At 49.3% G+C, this 26074-nt stretch overlaps 2 protein-coding genes across 3 annotated transcripts in view; one reads left to right on the top strand and one right to left on the bottom strand.

Annotated features, from left to right (window-relative positions):
* The window catches only part of SLC38A12 (solute carrier family 38 member 12), a 40772-nt gene extending 21729 nt beyond the window's left edge, over window positions 1-19043 (bottom strand). The window contains exons 1-7 of one of the 2 annotated variants that reach the window (XM_086473579.1): window positions 18999-19043; window positions 16867-16988; window positions 14823-14904; window positions 13775-13874; window positions 13283-13363; window positions 8645-8744; window positions 7752-7860 (exon numbers count right to left, since the gene is read on the bottom strand). In XM_086473579.1, coding sequence (XP_086329705.1) covers window positions 7752-7860; window positions 8645-8744; window positions 13283-13363; window positions 13775-13874; window positions 14823-14904; window positions 16867-16988; window positions 18999-19043 — 639 coding nt within the window. Of the gene's footprint in view, window positions 1-7751; window positions 7861-8644; window positions 8745-13282; window positions 13364-13774; window positions 13878-14822; window positions 14905-16866; window positions 16989-18998 lie in introns of both variants that reach the window. The other variant, XM_086473578.1, reaches the window with a different exon arrangement.
* A 1711-nt stretch (window positions 19044-20754) lies between these two features.
* NAT9 (N-acetyltransferase 9) lies at window positions 20755-25347 on the top strand. The gene is made up of 7 exons (XM_086473550.1): window positions 20755-20768; window positions 21938-22024; window positions 22814-22923; window positions 23851-23991; window positions 24215-24274; window positions 24460-24554; window positions 24645-25347. The coding sequence occupies exons 2-7, from the start codon at window positions 21948-21950 to the stop codon at window positions 24789-24791; spliced, it is 630 nt and encodes a 209-aa protein (XP_086329676.1). The 5' UTR covers window positions 20755-20768; window positions 21938-21947; the 3' UTR covers window positions 24792-25347.
* The last annotated feature ends 727 nt before the right edge of the window (window positions 25348-26074 follow it).

Here is a 26074-nt window from a genome sequence, read left to right on the forward strand (position 1 = left end):
CTGCTGAGTTTCACCCGATTCTTCAACTGCCTGGAGGATGCAGTGTCAGGGGCAGCATTATCTGTTCGACGTGTCAGGCAGGAGTCTGAAGGGAAAGGAAATGTCCCACACTTTGTAACTACTTTGCAGCAGCACAGAAGCAAGAGATAAAACCTTGTTGCCTGGGGCCAGCGGGGAGCCTGCTTGCTCCCAGCCTCCTCCTTTGCCTTCCCTGTACAGTGCACACCAAACTCGTGCAACAGGCTTCGCAGATCAGCTCTGCCTGAGAGCATTATACCGACTTCAACTTACAAGATAAATCCCAGCTGCATTATTTGTATTTATAGTCCTGCTTACAGAAGCATGAGCCACGTGTGGGATTTGCTGATGTAGTCCAAAAATCCACATTTTTGGACAAGAGCGTCAGTGATCTCACCCAGACATAAAGTGCAATTTAGGAGGATGTTAAGAAGGTGCAGACTTATTCAGGAGTATAAAGATACCAGCCTGTCCAGAGCTCTTTCCTCCACAGCCTCTGGTAATGTTCAGAGGGGCCTGACTGCACAGTTCTGCAGCTCTGGTGCTTTCTACCTGTATGTTAAGGAATTAATGATGATTTCAGGGGAGGAGAGATCAAGACTGCTGTCTTACTCGATGAAAACGCTGATGCGAATCAGGCAGGCAGCAAGGTCAGACCTCTGTTTAAGAACAAAACTAGTGTTAAAGGACTGAACAAAATACTGAAAAATATGCTGTTGAGAAAAAGGCTTGTATTGCATCTCCCAGGGGAGTCCTTAGCCAACTTAACAAGTCTTCTCCAACGCTGGTTTCTAGGATGCTGTCACTACCACTGCACAAAATAACACTGCACAGGGGAAATGTATTTATTACTTATTTTCTACAAGTGTTCTGAAAACGAAAGATCTGTGACTCTGCTGGAACAGTCTAGGCCAAGAAAGGTATTTTAAAAGGCCCTTTCTAAACCTTTACAACTTGGTGTAGCGAGTGGGTGATCACAAACAGATACCGGTTCTGACACCTGCCCTCTTCAGGAGAGTTTGGTCTCCAATATCAAGAGAGAACAGCGTCAGCTTTGGTGCCTTGCTGCCCAAGTGAGCTTACTCCAAAGGACAGCTTTATTTAGGAAAAGCAGCAGCATGGCCACTCAGCCTTGCCAGGGTGGCTCTGCTGGGCAGAAGGGGCTGTAGTTTGAGCCCAGTAAACACCACTGGTGAGTTTATAACTGCAGGAAGTCAACATAAGCAAACAGAGATATATCGAGAGCCACTTCTTTGCCCAATTTGTTTAGCTGGTCTTCTTCCAAGGTTCATGCCCACTGTCCATCATCCCATAAGGTGAACCAAGCCCTGAAGTGTGCAGGACATTCTTCTATGGGGAAGCCAAGTGCATCTGAACTCACCAACAGCCTCTGCCCATGACATCAGCCACCTTGCTTTTCTTAAGGGCTGGTAGCACCCGTGGCACGTCTGGCCAGGCAACAGCCAGCAGCACGGCACCCTTCCCTTCCACACAGCCCCCGCCAGCCAGCGGGAGGTGGCAGAGGGGAAGGACTGGCCCTTTGGGAAAGCTCCGCTTCCAAGTGACAGCATAACCCAAGCTCCACTTAAGGAAAGAAAACACTTCTCATTGCAAAGTGAACAGACAGCTCTGTGCAGAAAACACATTCCAGCCCCCTGCACTATTGATTTTCCAGTGAAAAGAGACAGTGAAAGAATCCTTTAAAGTTAGCTGCTCCAACCCATGGTCTTGCAGTTGCTTCATTATTGTGCCAAAGGCTGACTCTTCTACCCAGCCCTAGCAGCAGGGAGGCTTGCCTCCTGGCTGATGTTTCTTTTACTCAAAATGCAGTCAGTTACACAGAAAGCAAGGGAAAAAAAAAAAAAAAATTAAAAAAAAAAATCACACAGCAGAAGCTGAACTCTAGCTCTTAGGTCACTAGTACAGCAAGTTTATATTCTACTTTCACAACAGTGCACTCGTCTGCCTCTCCTCCTGTCAGGTCAAGAAAAACCTCTTACAAGACCAGTTATTATCTGAAGTTCCCTTTGCATTAAGAAACACAACGGGTGCGGGAAACTCCAGAAGATCTAGTTTATGTCGCAGGCATATGATGAGTGAGCAATCAAAAGAATTTATTGACAAGCCCACAGAAGGAGAACGGACCAGGATGAAGGAGGCACGATTTATGCCATATTAACAAGGCTGTGTGCCAATTTCATCCTTATTAGTTTCACAATAAAAAAAGCTGAGAACTGTTTTCCCGTCCCACATCCAGACACCATTTATTTTAAATGGACTTGGCTCCCATCCTTCTTCAACCACTTCAGAGCGAAGTAGCAACTTAACTGACCTTACTTTTTGGAAGCTGACTAGATGAGAGGCATGAGAAGACTCTAATCAGGCCCTGAGACTGGGCTTTTAGCCAAGCAAAGCTGTATTTCAGAGGCACCTGTAACAAACAGTTAGGACTATTGATATTTATGCTTAATGCAGTACTAATTCCTCTCCTACCACAGCAGTGGCTCAAAACTCAGGTGCCTGTACGTACAGAAATGGCATGATATTCTGAACCCTTGAGGCTTTTCCCTATGTTGAAGGCTTTCAGAACCGCATCTACATGCAGAAGTAGCAGCCACCTTTTTTGTGCATTTGTTTCTCTTTCTCTATCAGTACCATCATAAAACAGAGCATTTGTGGTAAGGAATATAACACAGTATCTTTGGCAAGAAGGTCTTACCATGAATAACTTCTTATAGGATATGCAGGGTGGCATGCTAACAGTGCCCCAGTCCTGCTGCATCCTTACCATAAGCTGGGGCAACCTGGAACATAATGCTACAGTTTAAGCAATTTATTTAAACAAGATGATGGCTTCACACCAGCAGGGTAAACTCCCATCAGCTTCCTTTCCTTTCCCCCCGCCCCGCTCACCCTGGGAGCCCAGGACAAGCACCCCAAACCATTTTGATCCATGTGTTGTGAAATCAGCCCTCCCTGCTCCAGACACCTGCCACTAAAGCAGCTACCTTCCCCACCGCTGGTTCTCAAGGTCTCTAGACACCGAGACCTGTAAGAATAAATATCCAGGAGACGGCAGCTGCGACCCATTTATTAGCGGATGCTGCTGCAGGGCACAGCTGAGGAAGGCAGGGCAGAGGAAAAGCACTTGCTGCAAAGGGAACAGGCGGAGCAAACCCAGGTGTCCTTGGAAGAAGCACTCTGCTTGCAGCACTGCTCCAGCTCTGTTTCTCCAGCTCCCAGTTGACAAGAGACAGCTTAGATCAAGCATGGATGTTCGAGTACTGCCATGAGGGCTCCCCTCCTATCACTGCTGGGAGGTAAAAGATAAAACAAAAAACCCCACAAAGCCCACAGAGGCCAGAAGGCAACCATGGACCGAGAGGCCCCAGGAGTCTCCTGCACTGAACAAGCTGATAAAACCGCCCTAGTGCAGACAAACGTATTCGGAAAGATCCGTTTTGACGATAAAAATCACAGATACCTTTACCCAGAGCGGAGGGCGCGCACACACGCGCGGCACAGCCAGGAAGGAGGAAAGCTGGGAGGGCAGCAGAGCACGTACGCGAGCGGCACAGAGCACGGCGCTCCAGCCTGCAGCTGGAGAGGGCCAGGAAGGCAGCCCCGCGCCGAGGCAGACGGGATCTACATCAACACTTATCAGTTCAGCCTTCGCATTTGCCAGCGCTGAGCAGTCGTACGTGTCCTCAGACTACCTCCTCACCCCCCTGCACAGCCTCCCGCAGCCCAGCCCCGCTCTGGTCGCTGGGTATTCCGATCAGAGTGTCGGGCTGGGGTGACATTGTCCCCTCCTGAAGAGGGACAGTAAGCGCCTGCAAGCCCGCTCATTTTATTCACTGCACAAGCACGTTTCCAACTGGGATAATCTCCATTAAACCATCTGCGCTCCCATCTTCGCTCGGCCTGCACCCGCTGGGCTGCCTGCGATACTGCAGCATCTGTGAACCGGCAAAAGCGGATGCCGCGTCCCTTTCCCAATCAGCTAAAAAACCAACAGAGACTCAGACAGAACAGATGCACCTGGTAGCTTTGATGCGCTGCTGAGCCAGGCTACCAGGAGTACCTGTGCCAGTGCCTCTTCTGAAAGGTGTACGGCTCCCCCTGAGAATTTAAGCCATTTCCTTTCCATCACGGGAAGACACCGTGCCCCAAATTGCCAGAAGAGGAGGGCTGAGAAGAGAGTAGAGGTTTTAGCTACCACAGCTACCCTGGTGCAGACAAGAAGCGCCGTTTGCCAGGTCATGAAGGCATTTTGGATCAGACACACTGAATGGCTGCTGATCCCCAGGATTTAATCTCTTATTTATCTCAGTATCTGCTTTCTAGAAACAGGGACTATCATGTCACATTCCTACAGCACCGGAACAGAAAGACAAGAAAGCGTTACGATGAGAGAACTGAAACTTAAATCCGCTGCCCCTTCCCTGCAGTCTACACAGACGACACCCAGCTGACCTTACAGCAAGCATGACAGAGCGACTGCATTGAAGTGTGAATTCAGCACGGAGAGAACCTGACCCTGTCCTTAGCATCGCCATCGAGACAGCCAAGGGACTCGGGAGTCACTTCAGCTGTCGAGGACATGACAGCGTGGCAGGATCTGAAGCGAAGATAGAAAGCCATCGATCTGCTCTAACTGTAATCAGGGCTTGCCTTCAACAAGGTCGCTGGGCCATCTAACCCGTGCCTTTCCTCCAGCCCTTCTGCCCTGCGTGGTCTCGCCCTCGCAGGCGCCTAACAGCACGGCAAGGCTCACCTTTTAAACCTCCCAGGAACCCTACAGTCCCAAAGAGGAGGGAAATATTAGCAGCAAGCGATGGGACAGAAGCAAAAAAAATCTACTTCAGTATTTCCTGACCTTGCCTTCACTTATTTGTTTTGCCAGCCTTTGTTTTCCAAGGCAATTTACAAACAAGAAGCAAGGTAACCATTTGTTCAGACAGAGGTTAATAGGGGCCTAGCGGTCTCTGAAGACTCCGCAGTCACACTTAGGTGTGAAATTTTGGAGTAGCAATAAAGATGCTGCACAGACAAGCAAGTCTCAAGAGAAGAATTTAATCTGTCTAAATATTCTCATTATGTACATAAGTTTCAGCTTCCATTCACAGTGATCAGAGCACAGACAGCTTCCAGAGGCCTTTTTGGACAATAAACCGTGAAATAGGATTTTTACATCACTCATTATTCTCCTCTTTATCCCCAGCTCGAAAAAGTCAATGTTTGAAATGGTTTTTGTTGAAAAGACACTGCTTTGGGAGAGAGTCGACAGGAGGAAGGCAGCACAGATCTTTGGCAGACTGGTGGTACTTGGCACAAGAGAGCTTCCATTGGCACCATTTTCCCACAAACCCTCAAATAGATTATTTCTCCTGGTAGTCCCAAAAAAGGCTTTCTGTGGGGTCACGCATAGTGTAAGAAATATAACGCTACATCCAGACACCTGATTCACTGGAACAGGCAAGAGGTTCTAGTTCTATCCACTCATCTTGCTTCTAGAAGTCACTTAAGCTTAAATACAGTACTAAGATGAGGTAAGAAAACTAGAGGCAGGCATCTAGGACAAAAGGGCTGATCCAAAAACTCAGCTGCTTTCTTTTGGGATCGCAGTGTCCATCTGTCCCCTTGCCACAGGGTAACTCAGCCTGCAAAAAGAGACCTTGTTTGTCCACTGAAACGTGGAACCTGAATTATTCCAACAAGCAAGAATTCAAAAAAGAAAAAGTCAAGAAAACAGAGCAAGTTGTCTATGGGTAAGATCCCCTGGGACCAAGAGAATAGTTATGCTCCTGATGCATCTCACCCCTTTCCACTTTCATGTTGATTTTTCCCCTTCAGACAGGCAGGTTTCAGCTTTTCTTGCACGTTCAAGACTCCACTGCTACACATAAGTTTAGACAAAATTACAGTTTTTTGCTTGATGCCAAGCAACTTCCTACCCCTGCCCTCCCATCCCCCAGGTTTCTCTCGGAAAAATTTAAGAGCTTTAACTACTGGTCACCAGCTGCCCACGTCACAAACAGGACAGCAGGGGAAAAGTATCAACCAGAGCAGTCACTTCAGAGACAGCCCAGACTTGAAGGGGGTGTCAGTGCTGTGGGTCTGAATGTTTTATAAACTATTACATTTCTTATCCCTCTCTAGGGAAGTCATCATCATTTTTGTCTTCTAGAGGGAAAAAAAAAAATACACAGGTCAAGCAGGGAATGGGGTCAGAGCTGGAGGTAGAACAAGTCCCAGTTTACTCCCATACTCATCCAGTAAGAAGCATTAAAGACCTTAAAAGAAAACCACAATTTGGAGGCAATGCTGACAGCCAGCAGTCTCCTGAACACAGTGACTGTGGGAACGGCCCCCTTCAATAACCCACCACAGACCAGTACGTTCTCCCACAAGCAATCCCTTCCTACTTCTAAGGGGGAGCAGAGAAAAGCACTGAAACCCTCACCTCAATTACTGAGCAGAGAGGGATTAACCACTACCAAAGACTTAGCAGATATTTATTCTCCAAATCCACGACAGGAGACAAGCAGAGGGAAAAGCTCCTCTGAGAGTTATGTACACAGACGGCAAGTCTAATGCTTACACAGTCTTAATTTTTTAATTTTTCAAGTCCTAACAACAATTACGTTCATGAATTATAGACATAATATCTGAGAGATGCAGGCAGTAATTAATGCATGTCTGCCTTTTCTGACTAACTCCGTCTGCTGGGTCAGGGAGAGTTATTGAAATTCTGGAAGAAAATCTTCAATCTTCTGGAAGTTTTAAAGAAACAGACCAAGACACAATTTAATAAAGCAATAATATTTCTCTTAAATAATTAACTAGGCTTTGACATTCACTAATATTTCTGAGGCCCAGCTCTTACTTTTGCAAGAATGCTGGAACAAGTGCACTCAGGGATGTGATCCCCTGCAGGTCCAAAATGTACTAAAGTGCAAGACTGCTTCAAATAGTCTTTACCCCTGGTTTACTCTGCACACACACAGCCACCTTCACTATCTTTTCTTAAAATTCTCACCGAGATCCTTAACAGAAGCCATGCTATGCAGCACTTCCATACCTCCCTCTTCTCATTTTCCCCTACTGACATCTGTCTCCAGGTATGAGTGCTCAACTCTTTTTAAGCCCAAGAGAAGCAGCGTTTATCACCCTTTGGGAAGAACCTTGGTTTCACAGCAGAACCACAGCACAGTAATAGATGCAATAGACAATCCTAAACTAGACAGAAAGCTATTACTACAGCAGCATATAGCACTGGATGTTGTTTAAGTGCGCTCTTTCCATCATCTCTCAAAAAGCAGATTCTCCTGCAGCATACACAATTTTATTCACATAAAAAATGCATCCAAGACAGCTTAGTATACTCCAGTATATTGACAGCAATTAACTCAAAGCAATAATTACTGAGCCGGCCACTGAAAAAAACCCCACCCTTTGGCACGGACAGACAAACCACCTGCTCAAGCAATATAGAACTACTCAAGAAGGACAGAACTCTACTTCAGCTCAAAGTCATAAGGATTACTCTGATGGCCACCAAAACACAGCCATGTCACCAAGGATCGAGAGGGGGTATTTGGCCAAAAAGGTCCGACTGAACCAAAAGCTTCACACCACTTGAGCCACATCATCTCTACAGGAAAAAGCCTCCACCCAGTAGGAGTAAAGTTTAAATGGAAATAACAGTCACCCCAGTTTCAGAAACTCACCAGATACAGTCTGTAAGCATCAATCCGTCGAATTGGTCCCCAGCACTTGTCTGTATCGTTATACTTTGTGCCATCTCCAACACTGCAAGAATGGTTCCCAGTGGCACTGCTGGGAAAGAAGGGAGAAACAAAAGACAGTAATTAACTCCTAGCAGATGTCTTCCCCTCTCCTCCATTCAAGAAAGAGGAACGGTCAGAAACCCGAAGTGTTCATTCCTCCCCTCCCTCCCCGAACACTGTCCTCCCTTATATTTTCTGGACTGTGGAACAGAGCGAGTCACTGAGTACCGTACACGTAAAGGCACATTCTTGAATTGCCTGCAGTTATTTACAAGTTTGGTCATCAAGCTAGCAAGTTTAGGTCATATATAGATCACTAAGGCTTTCCATTTCCAAGTCAAGAGTCCAAATCCAGCCCAGCAGAGATTTGATCAAACAAATCTCTTCCGTTATGTTTCTTTGAGAAAGGAACTGGGCTCAGTCCAGAGCCAAGTCCACGTAGTGTCACCACTCACTGGTCACAGGCTCGGTAAGCATTACACCTCTCAGCTCTTACCAAGAGACAGAGAAGCTAAAATATGGCACAGGGTATGTCAATCAAACTATTAAGCAACAAGTCACATGTCTCCAAGGTGCTGAAGCCACAAGTACTTCACACTGGAGGACTCCTCTGAAATCAGGTCAGTCACTTTTCAAGCAGGCAGCAGGCACTTGGGTGGGGAATATAAACCAACTTCACCTTCCCACCCACAAACAATGAGCTGTCCTCGAGTCATTCCTCCACTCTGGTTTACAGAAAGAGCTGATCCCAGTCAGACTTGTCACCTCATCAAATCCAAAAGCCTGTTCTCTTCTCTGTTAGCACACAGCCCCACAGCAGGAAGCACACTCACCAGGTCACTTGCATGAGAGAGACCGGTACAGCTGCTGCGTAGATTGCCAGGTCCCCATAGAGGTAGATAATTATGCAGAAATAGAAGAGGTTGACACCCACTGCAAGAAAAGGAAATATTGTACAGACACAGCAAAGTACACAGGGACTCTTGAACTCTGCACTTCAAATATAACAAACTTTTTCAAGGTCTTAAAAATAAATCACTATTTGCCTCCATAGTTTACTTCTTTCTGCAGCAAACTCCAGCCAAGGGTCACACCAGCAGCTTAGGGAACTTAGCCACAGCACAGGAACCACTGGGACACATCACCTCAACTCTGCCTCTGTCAGTACCTGGCCCTGACACCGGGCCCTCTAGTTCAAGCCCATCCTCCAGTCGCTTGTCAAAACCAACAGGTCTCAAGTCATCTGCCAGATGAAGCTGTCAACGTGGAACAGCCACAGGCAAACATCTAGCTGTTGCTCACAGACTTGGTGTGAGCGCAGCTCGACGAGCAGTGAAATAAAGACACAAGATGCTTTTAGTCCCCAGGCTATTCCAAACCCTCTGCTTGCCAACCTGCAGAACTTTCACGTTACGGATTTGGCCCGGCAGAGCTCAGGTTCCACAGGGCTGAAACTGAGCTGCTTCAGGAGATCCCTTAACATCAGCAACCTGAGCCAAGGTTCAAACCTGCAAAGCTTTAAAACGCTGTTTCTACAGCCCTCTTACCCTACTGCCACAGCGCACACTGTTCCTGCCCCATACTGTCATCTTGGGTGGGTTTTTTTGGGTTTGGGGGTTTTTTTTTGGGTTTTTTTTTTTTTTTTTTTAAGCTTGCCCTGACTTCACCTCTGATATTAAAAAAAGTCTCACACGAGTTAATTGGGTGCACAGAACAGCCTTACAGGGGCACAAGATGACACTGCTGTGGAGGGTTAAAGTTTGCAGGGATAAAGAAATGCTTGACAGGACCCCAGGATTCTTTTCTTCCAAGCAAGTCAGTATAAATCTTACCAAGGAAAAACAAACTGGAACATATTTTAGTTCAGAGACAGGTGAGCAACAACAACAAAAAGCTTCAGATTTGTTTCATTTAGGAAGTTGACATTGAAGGAAAACAGCTCAAGGAACCTGCCCATACTTTCAGGTTGCAATGCCACCTGATGCTTAATTCTAATGCAGCTTGAGCAAATCAATCCACCTCTCCAAGCCTCACATGTGACAACTATCAAACAAGGACAACATCACTGCAGGAATGCAGACTAATACTTCTACAGTGCTTGGATGCCCCAAAGTTTTACCATGTTTTGCCCTCATACTGCTCCTGGATCTCTGGATGTCAGGAAACATTAATAGACATCCTCCTTCATTTAAATAAATTATTCAATATGCTGAGCCTACTTAGCATAAAATGTTCTTTAAAAAAAAAATAGCTGTATCAGGAAAGCAGCAAGAAAACTTCCCTGCTTCTGTAAAGCAGCACACTAAGCCAGTACTCCAGAGTTGTTCCTGTTTGTCTCAACAGACAAATGGAGATCTTACAGAAACTGGCAGATCATTTCATATAGTTCCCCCCTTGTTTTCTTCCTCTGTGAAAGATTTAAGCTGGCTTCACCGTTAAGGAGTCTCTGCATTGTTCTGAAGATGGCAATGAACTATCTACCAGTATTTTCCAATTTCCCATTAAAAAGGGTTGAAGGTTGTAACAAATTATCTGACAGAGGACAGAAGCTGCAAGACACACTAAGCACAGGACTACACAGACTCAGATATAGATTCTGGTTTGGGATCTGCTACTGATCTCAGGCCTCATCTGCCCCGACAGCCCGCCGCCCCCCCCCCCCCCCCCCCCCCAAATAAGCCTAACCTGACCAGCTAAGCCACAGCAGCACCACCAGGTACCCACCAGCACACACTATATCCCTGTTCCAGTGCAGACTTCTCCGTCTGTGGGAAGTTCAGGTGACACTCCTCTCCCAAACTCACCCTCTTGAAGGTAGGAAGACTTTAGCATCAGTTCTTTTATAAACTGCTGCTGACCCTCCCTAATCAATACTTTCATTACTGGACACAAAACGGGAAAAAAAAAATCAATGGCTTCCTGTGGGGAAACAGCATGATAGATGTGCCTAGAATCCATTATCGCAATAAATGACTGCTCAGTCCCAGAAGAAAGCACCCAACATCGCAAATTAAAAAAAATTAAAAACAAACAGTTCTTCAGAGCCAGCTCTTTTGAAAGAGCAGACAGGCCCTTCACAGCCTAAACCTAAGTCAGCTCCCTTTAAGAAAGCAGACAGTCTGAAATTGAGATTTATCCCCAGCTTACCTCCCAGAACTGCAGATTCAACTCCTGTCAGACTGTTGAAAATAAAAATCAGCCAAGAGAAAGGAGCAGAGAACTTGCTAGAAATCAGAGGCTTTGAGGTGTGTTGCAAAGCTTTCACCAGCCTTCCCTCTGAAGGCTGTAAAGCCCTCAGACACTTTGGGTTTGGATCCATGCGTCTTATATTACGAGCAAAAACCTGCCCAGACATTTGCTATCTGCGAAACCGCAGAGGTTGGTGCTTGGAGCCAGGATTCCACAAGTGAGGCCGTTTCTCAGCATTAGGCAGTAGCAACGGGTCACTGAGCAGCCGCCCTTCTGGAAGGCCCTTCTGGGCGACCATCAGAAGGCAGCACCCCAGCAAGCATCTGCAGAGGGAGGTACTTAACTTGTCTCTTCTCTGCAGCCGCTCAGCAGACCAGTGGGTGTCCCTGAACTAGGACTCAGCAACAGCCTAGGGACGGAGCCTGACTGCTGAGCACAAGGAAGGGAAAGCAGCAACTGAGCAGCAGCTGCCCTGGACCTTTTACTGGGTGCACCTCATCTCATCTGGAAGTCCCAAGTTGTTTCAAGCTATGGTCTGCAGCCGTTCCAGCTGCCTTCCTGCAGAGGGATTTGCCCCTTTGCATTGGGCTGAGTAGGTCCTGGGAAGGATCCCTAACACAGAAATCAGATAACTCTGGCTAAAGCAACATGAAGAAGAGGGATTAAGATTTAGATACTAAGCAGTTTATATCACTTTGCTAGGAAGCTTACATCAGTGCCTGACGGGAGAGAGGACACGTATTTCCAGCACCCTCTACCGTCTGAGCAGCAGCCAGCATCAAGGCAGAGAGGTCGAGAAGACAACTGCCCGACGCCTGGCTGGCTTTGGGGGATCCTTACCATCTCCCCCCCCGTGAAGCACATGCAAAGCAGGGGCCTTCAGGAACTTGCTTGTAGGAGCACTCTGCCTCCTGCCCCCCCCCCGCCCCAGCCCTCCTGCAGCTGAATCCTCAGCAATACAGCTAAGCCCTGTTACATGGTGCTTGCTCTCAAAACACTTCCCAAATATTACTCCCCAGAGGATGATCGAGACACAGGGAAGCGTCCACGGTGTTTTACAGATGGCAAAGCATACAAGCAAGAAAACTTGCCTCAAGTCAGAGCAACCCAGTGCTACGGGCAAGACTAGGAACAAGACATTTCTGAGTCTCCAACTCACACTGAAGTCACCTCTTCTCTGACTAGAAAAGCAGCAGCCTGATCCAAGGTGGATTATTTTGATAGTCCTAAGTGATTTAAATCAACAAAGGCCCAGAATAGGCATGCAAGGAAATTAAACAGTGTTTTCAACTGGACTTTAAAAATCAGAAATAATGTAGTTCAAAGCATCTTCACTCCTTAAGCTCAGCTGTCCTTCAGAGGCAACAGTCTTACACTGGCATAAAGCTGATGTAATGTAGTGGAAAAAACCAGCCCATTGCGTCTTTGTAAGGTGCCCAGTGAACAAGAGAAAACGTCACTTTCCGCAAGAAATGGGGCCTGACAGGCTCAAAACTGCACAGCCATAGTGTCTGATGATTTTCAGGCTCTGCACAGTATTTCAAAAACGTACTGTTCTACAAGTGTCAGAATTTCTAATATCGTAGTTTGCCTTTCTATCGCATGCAGCAATGGATACGGCTTTATTGCAGCGCAGTTACAAGTGTGTTCCCTGGCATACAAGGGACATTTAAAAGCAAGATGACAAGACAGCTACCCATCATACACACACCAGGGACCCTTTCAGCAGTTCCCATCCCAGCAGCATTCTTGGTGACTCCCCAGACACACACAATTCTCAGGAGCTCTCCCCAGAAGTCTCTCCTTCAGACTGACACTTGCAGGGTTCAGGGAAGCCCAGATTTCTTATTCTCAAATGCTACAACCAAGATAGAACTAGCAAGCACCACAGCTGGGCTCTACTGCTTTAGACAGTGCAGATCACAGCGACAGATGCCGTTCAGAGCGAGGTTAAGGGCAGTCAGAAAAGGCATCGACTTACACTTACCTGCCTCAAGAAACTGGGCCCACAACCTGCAGTATTTTGGCTAGTTCCACTACTACCACCGCGCCTCCCCTTCACACGGGTTCTGACCCACCTGGCCCATAAACAATCTACTTTGTAGAAACACCACACAGCGGGATGAATGCAGTCCACACAGAGAAGGAACAACACTTTTGGGTGGAACCATCACAAACTCAGAATAAAAACTCACAGTAAGAAGCACGCAAACTTATGGAAAAGCCATACACACAACGTGCAGGGGGACCCGAAGGGACTTTTGAAAACGTGAATCACTTACCTTTATTGAAGAACATGGAAGCCATCTGGCCCATTTCCACCCTTTCAGTGATTTCAAAGATATTGGGTGACCCACGTCTCTCTGCAAGTTAAAACAAGAAGCGTTTCAACCAGTCCCTCCAATAAACCTAGAGGCCAGACTTCCTGAAGACGCTCAGGAAGCTCTAGCAACAGCTTGAAGGAGAGTATGTACGACTCCACAGCTGCAGAGTCACTGGTCCAGTTATTCTGCTGAAGCTAGTTTAAAAGTGTTTTGAAAATAAGATGTTCTCATCTTAGTGACCTAGAAGGAAAAGATCTTTATCAGACTGCAGAAGGTGAACTGAATTGTCAACGAGTCTTATCTTGCAAGTGCTAAGGACTTTGGGATGTGAGCATGTGGAATTAAGGGTGAAATGGACAGAAGAGTCCTGCTCCTCTTGCTAGAGCTCACTGGGACACTGTCTGAAGGGAAGAGGTGTCAGATCAGTGAAAGCATGAACTGGGTACTTACGAACTGACAGGATAGGTCGTGTCTCAGCCCGCTCGTAGCCATCTTGGAGGAGAACATCAGTATCAGATACTCCAGAGGAAGAATCCTCATCCTCATCATCCTCCTGGAAGAAAAGACCAGACCACTACTGAGACGTCTGCTACCCACAGCACAGGTTGTGGCACCACCTGTGTCATGGTCTCACTTCCAGAAACTCAAAGGAAGATCCCAAACAAGGATGAGCAGAACACGTCAGCAACGGCAATACCAGGGTGCCTTGGCTGGGATGCTGTGGAGAGCAGAAGAGGGCACTAGCAGAGCAGGCTGAGGTGAGTGACAGGCTCTGCTGTCCTGGCCTAGGTCATGCACACAGCAACAGTGCCCAGTTCATGTAGTGATATGTGGCACAAGGAAGTCGGAAACTTCAGGCAGATCTGCAGGGTTGCAGAACTGGTAGGGAAAAAAAAAAATCCACTCATATATAGTCTTAGGTAGTCAGAGCAGACAGGACTAGCTCCCAACTCCAACCCACTAACATACAGGCAAGGATCTAAATCAGTGCAAACAACTATGCCTTGCACTGATCCCGAAAAGCCACTAAAGCCAGGATCCAAAAAGCCACAAGTAAGTTTTACAGCAAGGACATACTTCAGGACCGGCCACTCCCTGGGATACAGCCTGAGTGACAGCAAGGACATTCCAGCCTGTCCCACTTAAATGACCTGAGATCATCAAGGATTTATAGACCTCAGCACACTCCAAATAGCACCAATATACTGGCTGCCACCTCTCCACATTCACTGAGCAGTGCTTCTGAGCAAGGAGAGCACAATCTGTAAGAAATGTGAACAGCACAAGAGATTTTTCAAAGCAGGAGCAGAAAATCCTGTCTTTAATGAGCAACCCCACAGGGAACTAACAGCCACATTTTATATGGCAAAGTTAAGCACAGTAGAAATTTATTCCTTTAGAGTTCCTAATGAGGCAAGGCAGAGATGCAGAGGAATCTCAGGCAAGTCCTACAGGATGAGAGAACAGGAGAAAACGGAAAACTAAGCCCCACACAAACCTTGCGTTTTTCCATTCTCTTCCATCGCAGCTGGGCATTTGCAGCAGCCATGGCTTCCACCACAAAGGTCGTAGTCATGTAGCTAGAGAGAGAAATTCGATTGCTATCAATAACAGTCAAAACCTGCCACTGAAGGGAGATGGGAGAATTATTCCCATCTGTTTGCAGGTCAAACAAACCAACCAAAACACCCCTTTCACCAGCTCCCCACACACATTGCAGTTTTGGTACAGTGTTTCATCTCAGCTTGCTGCTCCCTTCTGTTCTTGAGATAAAGGTGTTCAAGCAGCCACGAAATGCAGTAAAATATAACATGCCTTCAGATACAGGAAGACACTTTAGATATCAGGAAGGCACCTTCCCAGTGTTTCTGACAGTTGAAGAAGGCGGAAGGACTTCTCCCTTTGTTAGAAAGCAAGCTTCCTTCCTCTTCTTAGGGCCCAGGATGAACATAGTACTATTCTGAAGCTTAGCTGTTAGGGCCTGTGGCAAAGAATCTTACAAATGGCATCAGAAGCAAAGCAGCAAAACAGACCAAGGAGCAGAACACACATGCTTGCAAATACATTTTGCTGGAGGCCAGAGGAAAAGCTGTTCAGGAAGACAGCGAGAGCCACTGATTGAAGGAATATCATTATCTTAGCTAAAACCAGTCCTCTAGTAAAAAAAAAGAACCAAAACAAAACAAGAACATCCAATAAACCTCAAAACTATCTTATTTAAGGCTTTAAAGTAGTTGCTCACTGCTTCAAGAACTGGACTCGCTTACCAAGCTCAAATGAGAAATTAGTTTTGCAAGAATAAAAGCAAGCAGCCCTGGCCTGAGGCCCATGTGGCAATTTCCGCCCAGACTCTTCGTGCGCTGAAGGGTCCCCAGCAGGCACGAGGAAGTCACAAGCACCAGAACAAAAGCACCAGGGCAACGCAGCTCCCAAGGCACGGAGTACTTTAAGCTGTGCCTTCTCAGTTTAATCCAGTGCAGGTTTGGAGGTTTATGCTCTTCTGCTGACCTTGAAGGACTGTCTGCTGGTGCTGAGTTTCGTACATGAGTTTAATTGCGTAAATTCAATGTTTCTAAAAGGAGTTGCTTCCAGAGCTCCCAGTGACTGGTACTCCCAGTTTACACTTAATCAAGCCTTTGCAGCATGCAGCTTTGAGATGGGGAACTTCCAAGCACTGCTACTGACCATACAGTACCTCTACACAGCGGCACCCCACAGATGGAAAAGGACTGCCTCCAAATCCAAGGCACATTCAGACTGACAGAGGTGGTTACTGACAAGAAAGGAACTTCTAAATTCCATTCTTACAAAGAGCAGGAGGGGATTTTGTTTTATTTTATTTTAAAACCAAGGAAGAAAGAAGCAGGGATTCACAGCCCGTCGAAGTTGGCACTTCTATTAATAACTACGGAGACATCAGTGCTGTACCAACAGCCTCCAGCTCCACCTGCTGCTCCAGCAGGGAGACATCTGGGCAGAAGCTCTTGGCGATCCAACGTGAAAATCAGGAGACCAGCTCCAAGGTCTTGAGCAGCAAAGGTGCGGGGGGAATAAGACGGGCCCAGCTATACAGTAATGTGTGCTCCTGGCACTCCGGCAGCCGCCCAGAGCGCTGCGGGAAGCCAAGAGAAAGCCAGCACAACAGGTCTGCATCACATCTGCGAGTCACAGAAGAGAGAAATGACCCCGTGTCTCCTGCGACCTGGTTAGTGTTTGGGGAACTGATCCATGACAGAGGCAAGCCTGGATGCTTGTCCACAGCGAGGACAGGGACAAAAAAAAAGGAAGCTGGGGGAAAGGTCCCAAAAGGCTCCGGACTGGAGAAAAAGTCTTTCCCATCAGCCAGGAAATGGGATGTAGCCCCACACTGCAGGCAGTCAGAACATGCACCCCTCCAAATAAGGTCAACAGGCAACACAACTGCAGAGACCGATGCTCAAGCAGCAGAGGGACAGGATCCCTCAGAAAAGCAGCAAAAGCCTTAGCACTGTCCTTACAGCTGAACCCCCCCGATCCCCTAAAGACACGTACTCGCGTCCTACCTCATAAACCCCAGGAACATCAGGAGGACGAGGCTGACGAGCCACCCTGCTGTCGCAAAGGCCTTCGGCATGGTCAGGGCTCCTGTTCCCACGATGAGGTTGAACATGTAAACCAGTCCAACCTGCAACCATCCACATCACCCAATGTGAGAGCCTGCAGCTGCGCCACAGACCATCCAAGACACCTCACAAACGTACGGATTTAAATGGAGAGAGCAATCTTTGAGCAAGCAGGGTGGGAGCAAGCCCATGACAGAAATAACTACGGGGGACCGATAACCAAAGAGAACAAAGTAAGTGTCAGCACATTGCTGGAGAAACTGATATTCTTCTCCATTTTTCTAATTAATTCTTTTTTTTTTTTCTAACTTTTAAGTCATAAAACAGGTGAGCTTTTTGTTTGTTTGTTTTCAGATCCACTACCTTCTACCAGAAGGGTCTACACTGTGGGCTGGGGTCTTTCTGACCTGACCCTACGTAGTTACGGCTACGTACACCAGTTACCTGTCAGAATCTCTTGCTCTTCTTTACTCTTAGTCAAGCAGGAAACAGCCAAACAGAATTCTAATTCAAAGCCTGCTTGCCATTTTACCAGCAAGCAGCTGAGCACATTCTGAAAGAGAGATTTTACTTCTGGAAGGGAAAGGATTTTATCCTCTCTGACAGTGAGCTCTTTTCCGCCCAGGGGCAAAAGATAACTGTGCACCTGGACAGGACCCTGACAGATTACCAATTTAGCTGAACTCAAGATTAAATATTGCCCCAAAGTGCTGGGTTTTTTGGTTTTTTTATATAGGTCAGGGTCTCTCCAGAGGAGAGCCAGTAAAGAACTGTGACTTGAGTAGGCTTTTCTGGGGGTGGAGCCACGAATAGCAGAACTATTCCCCAGAGACCCTGCGAGCGCTCCTGCCCCTCATTCACTGACACAAGCACAGCAATCTCATCTTTTGACGAGTCTCCCAGAACGATGGGGAAAAAAATTCAGCCATTGCAGCTTGCAGGAAAGTTCTTTCCATTCAGCTGGCAGAGCTGTCATTCCCCAAGCACAACTCAAATGCCCAGGGCCAGGACTCACTCTTCAGTGAGAGACTCTTGAAAAAAAACACCTCGGGTGATTTTCCTTGACTTTGGTCAAGTAGACAGAGATGAGAAGGGTGCCCGGGTGTTCAGCCTGGCTAGTCAGGGAAAGGGGAGAGTCACAGCCTTTGAGATTCGACTCTAGGAAATTCATGCAACACTAACATAACAAAATAAGAGCAGGTGACACTAATCCTTCAGGGTCCAGACGTCCCAGTTACTGTCTTGTTCTCCATTTTCTCAGTTGTGACCTATTTCTGCAGCCTAATACCCAGTTCTCCTGAATCCAATTGTTAACATGGGGATGAAAGTTTTAAGGCATTCGAAAGCCAACACACAGATTTCAGCACTGGTTCTATATTTAGTGAGTTCACTTCAGAAGAGAAAAAAAAAAAGTTTGCAAAGCACTGTTTTTAAGAGCTCACACTATATAAGCACTTGTGGCTATGAAAACCAGTACTTCCAGTAACACAGGAAAGCAGTAATTGGTGCTGCAGTTTCACAGCACACCACATCACAAGGAACAAACAGCTTAATTACTAGTTTTAAGTGAAGTGGTTTAAAACAAATTACTACAACAGCTACAAACAAGGAAACTTTAAGAAATTCAGGGGAAAACGTTTATATAAAGTAAAAAAAACCAAGAGAGAGAAGCACAGTGGAATGTTGCCATGTCACAACCCCCCCACTTAGGCTAGCTTCACGTGCCAGTTTGAGTGGATGAAAACATTAACAAAATATAAGGAAAGCGGGTAGAAGGATGCAAGAGCTGGTACAGGACACAAAGCTCACTTTAACACTTCTAGAACTACACTTTAGGCAAACTTTGTCCCTTTACACTACATAAAGTGATCTGCAATGTAAAAAAAACCCAAACCCAAACAAAAAAAACCAATAACTACAAGTGCTAAGCATTTTTAAGTACGCTTTGACCTCCATCTTCTCTTGGAAACACTGAGGTTATGTCCACAGAGAAGCAGGAAATGAAAACACAACGTTGAGAGAAGAGGATTTTGAAAAGCCTGGTGAGCAAACCCACAAGCAGGGGTACTCACGTAGGGGGAGTAGAGCTCTCCCGTGTCAGTAATGCCACCGGCCATGCTGAAGAGGGGGGCGGGGCTCGGAGCAAAGCGAGGAGGGTGTTTTCAGGAGGGTGTTTTCAACTTCTTGTGCCTTTAACCTGCGGAAACACCGTAAAGTTGTGTTAGCTTTGCTGGGAAGAGGAGGAACACACGAGTCAGCGTTTGCACATCAGTTTTCTGATATTTCGGACAACAGAGGACTTCAGCAGGACCTTGCACTTCGGACAGGTACACTCACCAGCGCCACTTGGTTCAGTACTTTACAAAGAGTGCTCATACCTGTTAAACTAGTTTAAAAGTAGCCAAAAGGCTCTGCCCTTTCACAGCACACATGACCAAACTGCATCTTCCCCAAACAGCCAGAGGGGCTGTTTCAGACACTAAAACCTCAAGAGGGAAAACGCCTGCCTTGAGGACGATCTCATACCGCTGCTTCTCACGCAGCTACTACTCTTAGAGAGCACGTGCCTCCTGCAAATCAAAGCAGTAAAAAAATCATCCTAAAGTCTCTCTTCATCTCAAGTAAAGAAATAACCAGACAAACGAAAATACTGGACCTATGAAGAAAAAAAAAATCACCAAGAAGTTTTGTTACATTTACCAAGGTTCCCAGAGAAGAATTATTTGTGGAACTTCACATTGTCTTAGAAAAACTACAGGGGAGAAGGAGAACCCAAGCCTTTTGAAAGCCACAGCTGAATTGTTTAAGAGCTTTATGAAATTCCTCATACTCCTACCTATGCTCCGACTTAGCCACACCGACTGGGACAAGTCACCAGCCCCAACTTCACAAGCTAAGAGCACCAGTAAAAACCCAAACAGTTCACGAGCTGACACACACACACACACCCGCTAGATGACAGAAATCCCTCAGGCAGCGCGGCCCACCGTGCCCATCGCTAAACCTGCCCTCAGAAGAGGCCAAACAGCTTCTTTTACAGCAGAGCTCGACTCAAGGCGCTGAAGCCAGGCTTAACGCACCAAGGGAAGGCAGCAAGACCGCGGACACGCCAACAGACACCTCCGGGACGAACCGGGGAAAGCGTGCCCGCGCAGGGCCCGCCCCCCAGCCCGGGAGGAGCCCTACCCCAGGGCCCGGAGCCCACCAAGGCTTCCCGAGCCCCGCTGGCAATGCTGCTCGCCCTCCCCAGGGAAATCCCGCCTCTCCGCCCCAGAGAAGTCCCCTACAACCCCGAGAGCCCCCCCCCCCCGCGGCCTTCTCCCTCCCGCCGGGGTCTCGTCGCTCCCATTCACCACCGCCCCACACCGGGACCCTCCCCGGGCCTCGCCCCACACCCCCGCCTGCGATACCCCTCCCCGGGCCTCAGCCCAGACTCCCCCTCCCAGGGACGCTCCCCAGACCCCACCTATGGGCCCCCCCCCCGCCTCACCCCGCGCCCCCTCACCGGGACCCCTCACCGGCGGCGGCGGCTCGTGCCGGCGGCCCCGCCTCCCTCACCGCGGGCCACCGACGGCGCACGCGCCGCTCGCGGGGACCTTCCGCCCACATGACTGGCTCCCGGGGCGGGGCGGGGAGGGGCGGGGCGGGGCGGGGCGGGGGCGGGGTGAATGCGCTGGCCGCGATTGGGCTCCGGAATCACGTGCCCGTCGGCGGGGCGGGGAAGAGGTAGGGGCGGGGCAGGAAGGGAAGGGGTAGGGTAGGGGCGGGGCGATGACGCAAAGCGATCGGGGCGTGGGGAGGTGGGAGGGCCTCTGCTCATGCGCGGAAGGGCGACGCGGCAGGTAGACGTTTCCTCCCGGCCCCGGATCTCCCCTCAGGCCCGGATCTCCCCTCAGAGCCGGGATCTCCCCTCAGAGCCGGGATCTCCCCTCAGGCCCGGATCTCCCCTCAGGCCCCGAATCTCCCCTCAGAGCCGGGATCTCCCCTCAGGCCCGGATCTCCCCTCAGGCCCCGAATCTCCCCTCAGAGCCGGGATCTCCCCTCAGGCCCGGATCTCCCCTCAGGCCCCGAATCTCCCCTCAGGCCCGGATCTCCCCTCAGAGCCGGGATCTCCCCTCAGGCCCCGAATCTCCCCTCAGAACCGGGATCTCCCCTCAAAGCTGGGATCTCCCCTCAGGCCCGGATCTCCCCTCAGGCCCCGGATCTCCCCTCAGGCCCCGGATCTCCCCTCAGAGCCGGAATCTCCCCTCAGGCCCCGGATCTCCCCTCATGCCCCATGTCTCCCCTCATGCCCCATGTCTCCCCTCAGGCCCAGATCTCCCCTCAGGCCCCGGATCTCCCCTCACACCCCATGTCTCCCCTCAGGCCCAGATCTCCCCTCAGGCTCGGATCTCCCCTCACGCCCCATGTCTCCCCTCAGGCCCAGATCTCCCCTCAGGCCCCGGATCTCCCCTCAGGCCCCGGATCTCCCCTCACACCCCATGTCTCCCCTCAGGCCCGGATCTCCCCTCAGGCCCGGATCTCCCCTCAGGCTCGGATCTCCCCTCACGCCCCATGTCTCCCCTCAGGCCCATGTCTCCCCTCAGGCCCATGTCTCCCCTCAGGCCCAGATCTCCCCTCAGGCCCCGGATCTCCCTTCAGGCCTTGATCTCCCCTCAGGCCCCGGGTCTCCCCTCAGGCCCCATATCTCCCCTCAGGCCCGAGGCCCGCACCGTGTCGGATCAGGGCTCCTCCGGCACCACCTGGGTCATGAAGTGTTAAATGGCCCCTGTGAGGGCAGACCCCTGGCTGCTGTTGGGCCTCCGAGAACTGAGCACCGATACAGCCCTGCCCTGGGTAGGGGGGAGCAGGGGGACGCGGGAAGGTTGCTGGCGGGGGGATTGGTATGAGCTGAGGCCTGTGTGCACAGTGGGGGCGGCCGCTGCTGGTTCCCGAAGGGTTCCATGGGGTGCTTGTCCCATCCCTCGGCCTCTCTGGAGACATGGAGTGGGGTGTTGGGTCTCTCTCTCAGTGCAGAGGCCATGAAGATTAACGAGAACACTGTGCTGCAAGGACAGAGGGTGACCCTGGTGCCATACACTTCTGCACACGTGCCTCGGTATGTGGCTTCTGTCCTCCTCCAATACTCTATGCTAATTCACTTCTTTTTAAAGGGAGTGTGGTGTTCAGAAAGGGTGCTGGCTTGACAGCTGCAGGGTCCTCTTCCCCCTCGGAACCACACAGCAGAAAGAGCACTCGTAGAAAGGCAATCAGTTTTGCCCTCTGCGCCCTGCAGCAGGCATCCCTGCCAGGTCTATGCTCTTTGCCAGGTCTGCTGGCAAAGAGAATTTCATCTGTGCCACTGTGTACCTGTGGAAAGGGAAATACCTGACTGTGAGTGAACGACCAACAGTTCTCTTGTTCATTGATGTCTTTCCCTAATGACAGTGGAAGAGCAAAACTTCAATGTGTAAAGCCAGATGGATGTTTGATAAATTAGAAGCAGGCATGCAGGCAGTTTGTAAAGTGCTGGCCTGGCCAGCTGCAGCCTCAGCACAAAGATGCTAGTATTTTTCTTTTTGTCAGTGTCCGGGAGATGCTGTATCACTCTCAGTCACGATGAAATGCACCGGAACTCAATGCTCAGTACTTTTAAAAACATCAAGTTTGCACTGGGCGCTCTTCAGACAAAGCTACAGGATGGACAAACTTGCTAAATTTCCACAGAGAACACTGATTCTTGTGTTAGATGAGGGAGAGAGGCTTGGGGATACTTTTACACTGCCATGAATGCCAGGCTAGTGTTTCCAGAACCGCTTTATGACAGCCAGATCCTTCGAGCGCTTGTGGAAATCGGCCTGTGGTGCTGTAGCTCAGGCAGTGACCTGGCTCCGGGGCCCGTTGCCAGGTACCACGAGTGGATGCAGTCCGAGGAGCTGCAGCGCCTGACCGCCTCCGAGCCGCTCAGCCTGCAGCAGGAGCATGAGATGCAGCGGAGCTGGCGGGACGACGCAGACAGTGAGGCTCGGAAACGTTTTGTAAGCGTGGGTGGGGGCGGTGAGCAGGTCCCTTCTGTCCTGTAAGGGGCCCACGGTGGGCTGAGGGTGCCCGGTGAGTAGGCTCTACTTGCTAAAGCAGAGGGGATGTGAGACCTACAACGGTAGCTTTGAACTGGCTTTCTGTTTATAGCTGGTATATGCTATGGGAAGTAGAGAATGTCTGGGGCTGTTGGTGTCCTTTTTATGCAGTTTTTCAAAGATTACAGTGATTTACTGCCCACAGCATTATCTGCTGAGCAGCTGCTGCACAGCCAATGCTCCCCAGGTCTGACCATCGTAAAAAGGTGGAAGGGGGTTATATTTTTCCTTGTGAAATCGAGTAACTTTGTAATTACCTGGTTGAAGTGTGTTGACTGAATGGGTTCCCTGGCTCTCCTACAGGTAATGAATCACTGCCTGTAAAAGCCTGGTAGAAATACAGCGAGCTAGAAAGTACTGAGGCTGGCAAAGACCTCCGTCTGGAGCATTTGTCTTAGCTGGCATTAAAAGCCTTACTCAAAGCAGCAATAACATGCACTAGCTGAATCACCCGGTCACAGTCTTTTGTGCACCAAATAATTCCTTGCCCAAACTTGCTGCTGAGCGAGACAAGGCAGGAAGACCTCAGACATGGGATGGAAGTTTTCATGCTCCTTAAATAGCCTGTTTCTAGTCTTGGTGCCTGCGTCACCCTCACAATGTGTTTTTCAAAATATTTCTTACATTTCTGTGGATGGGAGCAGGCACACTTGGCGTGGGAAGCCCGATTATTAGCTCTTCCTCACTGCTAACACGTGGGAACTGTTACTCCTGTGTCCATTGCATGCCTTTAGTTTCATCCTTCAGTAATTTGGGAATAATTCTCAGCGTGCCCCTGAAAGTGCTGCCACATTTCTGTTCTCCCCAGAGTGCACCTTCATTGTGCTGGACACGGAGCGGTGGTCCGGGCAGGCGTGTGCGGATGAGGACTGCATGGTGGGCGACGTGAATCTCTTCCTCACCGACCCTGAGGATCCAACGCTGGGCGAGATTGAAATTATGATTGCAGGTCAAGTGCTGCTTCATAGCTTGGAGCTTTGTGGCCGTGGCTAAAGCCAGCTGCAGACAGACGTTACGTACAGCAGCTTTTTATCCTCCTTGCTTTGCCGTGGCTGTTGGGTCCTGATCAGCATCCTCTGCTGGTCCAGGCCACAGTCTCTTCTGCAAAGCCTCCAGCATGGTTGATTTGTCTCACCTAACTGGATGCTGACTTCTGTGGCTGTCTCTTTCAGAGCCCAGCTACCGAGGCAGAGGGTTTGGGAAGGAGGCGACGCTGATGATGATGTCCTACGGTAAGGGTGGCTCAATGCACGGGAACAGGAGCACAGTCAGGATGTGATTTGGAAGCACATATTCCCAGTGATACAGACTGGGTAGTAAGGGATGGATCTGCCCCAGAAATTGGAGTCCTGTGCTTTCATAGCTGTGGCAGCTGAGCAGGTAATAGAAATGCTTCTCTTTCTGATTTCTTTTACAGGAGTGAGAAACCTGGGGATTACCAAATTTGAGGCTAAGATCGGTCAGGAAAACGAAGCCAGTATCTGCATGTTCAAAAAGCTTCATTTTAAGGAGGTGAGGTAACAGCCCATCTTCTACCCAGAGAACGTGAGCAGCGCTTGCCCTGTGACTGGGATTTAGCTGGTCTTCCTCTGTATGGTTCAGGTTGCTGTGAACAGCGTTTTCCAAGAGGTGACGCTGAGGCTGGATGTCAGCGACCAGGAAAGACGATGGCTGCTGGAACAGACAAACCACGTGGAAGAGAAGAGCTACGCTGAACTGAAGCTGCCAGCTGGGGGGCTGGAGACCTGACAGACACCTCCAGACACAGGCCTGGTTTCCTGGAAGGAGCTGGACGCTATTGCAAGGTCTGGGCGTGGAGGACAGCAGTGAGCCAACGCTGCACTTGACTGTTTTCATCTGTCTCCTTCGGTTACTTTGTCATCTTGTCAACTTTGCACCTTGTTGCACCAGCCAGGAATACTGCCTCAAATTTGGACCTGGCGAGCAGCCACTAATTCACAGGCTTGACTAGGAATGACTGTAACTTTAGCATGCTGTTCCAGCAGAGCCTAAAATCACCAGCGGTTAATTGAGTCCTGGTGCCACCCATGTCTGGACCAGCAGCACCCACTGTTCCTTCTCCCTCTGCCCTTAGAGCAGGATTCATCAGTTCGACAGAGGCAGTCTCAATGCACTGGTAGCTCAGTCTGTTTTCTCTTGAATAAAAAAAAAACCTGACAAAAATCTGAGGTTTCCCCAGAGCTATCTGGGAGCAGTGGGGCTGGGCTGCTGGCTTTGCCTGGTGAAAGGGTGGTTAGGCGTTGTAAAGGCCAGCAGAGACTCTTTAAATCCTGTTTTCAGGGGTGTGGGTGGGTTGCAGGGGGGAACTGCCGGGTGCTGGAAGTGCGAGGCCCAGGTGTGGGTGAGCACAACCAAAGGACAAGTTCACATGATGAAAGTTATTGATACCAGGCAACTGAGACCGGAGCCGAGCCTCGCCACGATCGCTGCCTGATGGGGGGACTGGCAGCCGCGGGAGAGTGCCGAGACAAAAGCCCGTGAGTTCCGGGCAGTGTTTGGACCTGGAAGCCTGGGGCCATCAGTGAGGGGATCCTGCCCTTTGTTTTACCTTACTTTTAGGAAGTGAGGAGGAGGAGAACGCGACTGAAAGGAGACAGAATAGCGATCCCCGTCTTCAAGGAACTCAGGACTTGCTTTGCTGAGCCTGGAGGCTCCATTCGCTGCTGTGAATGGGGAAAAAAATACCTCTTACTGGGGGCAGATACGTTTCGGGCAGGAGCTAGCCAGCCGGCTTCCACTGTGATCTATTGGAGACCTGTGGCTGAAGAAGAGGCACTTGCCTGACTCCCACTGGACGGACTTTTTAGTGCGGTTGTTTAGCCTGACCTTTCCCGCCCTGCGCAGCAGGCTCTCCGCAGCAGGGAAGCTTCCTAAGAGGGGAGGACAGAAGGTAAGGCGGATAACTGACGCTCCTGTGTGTTTTCCCACTGTAATAGCAGCCGTAATGGCTAATTCTAGACCAGAAATTATTTGTTCCAATTACGCAGTATCAGGTAATAGCTTTCAGATTT

This window comes from Leptosomus discolor, chromosome 15 (genome assembly GCF_034619465.1).
Source record: "Leptosomus discolor isolate bLepDis1 chromosome 15, bLepDis1.hap2, whole genome shotgun sequence".
Lineage (NCBI taxonomy): Eukaryota > Metazoa > Chordata > Aves > Leptosomiformes > Leptosomidae > Leptosomus > Leptosomus discolor.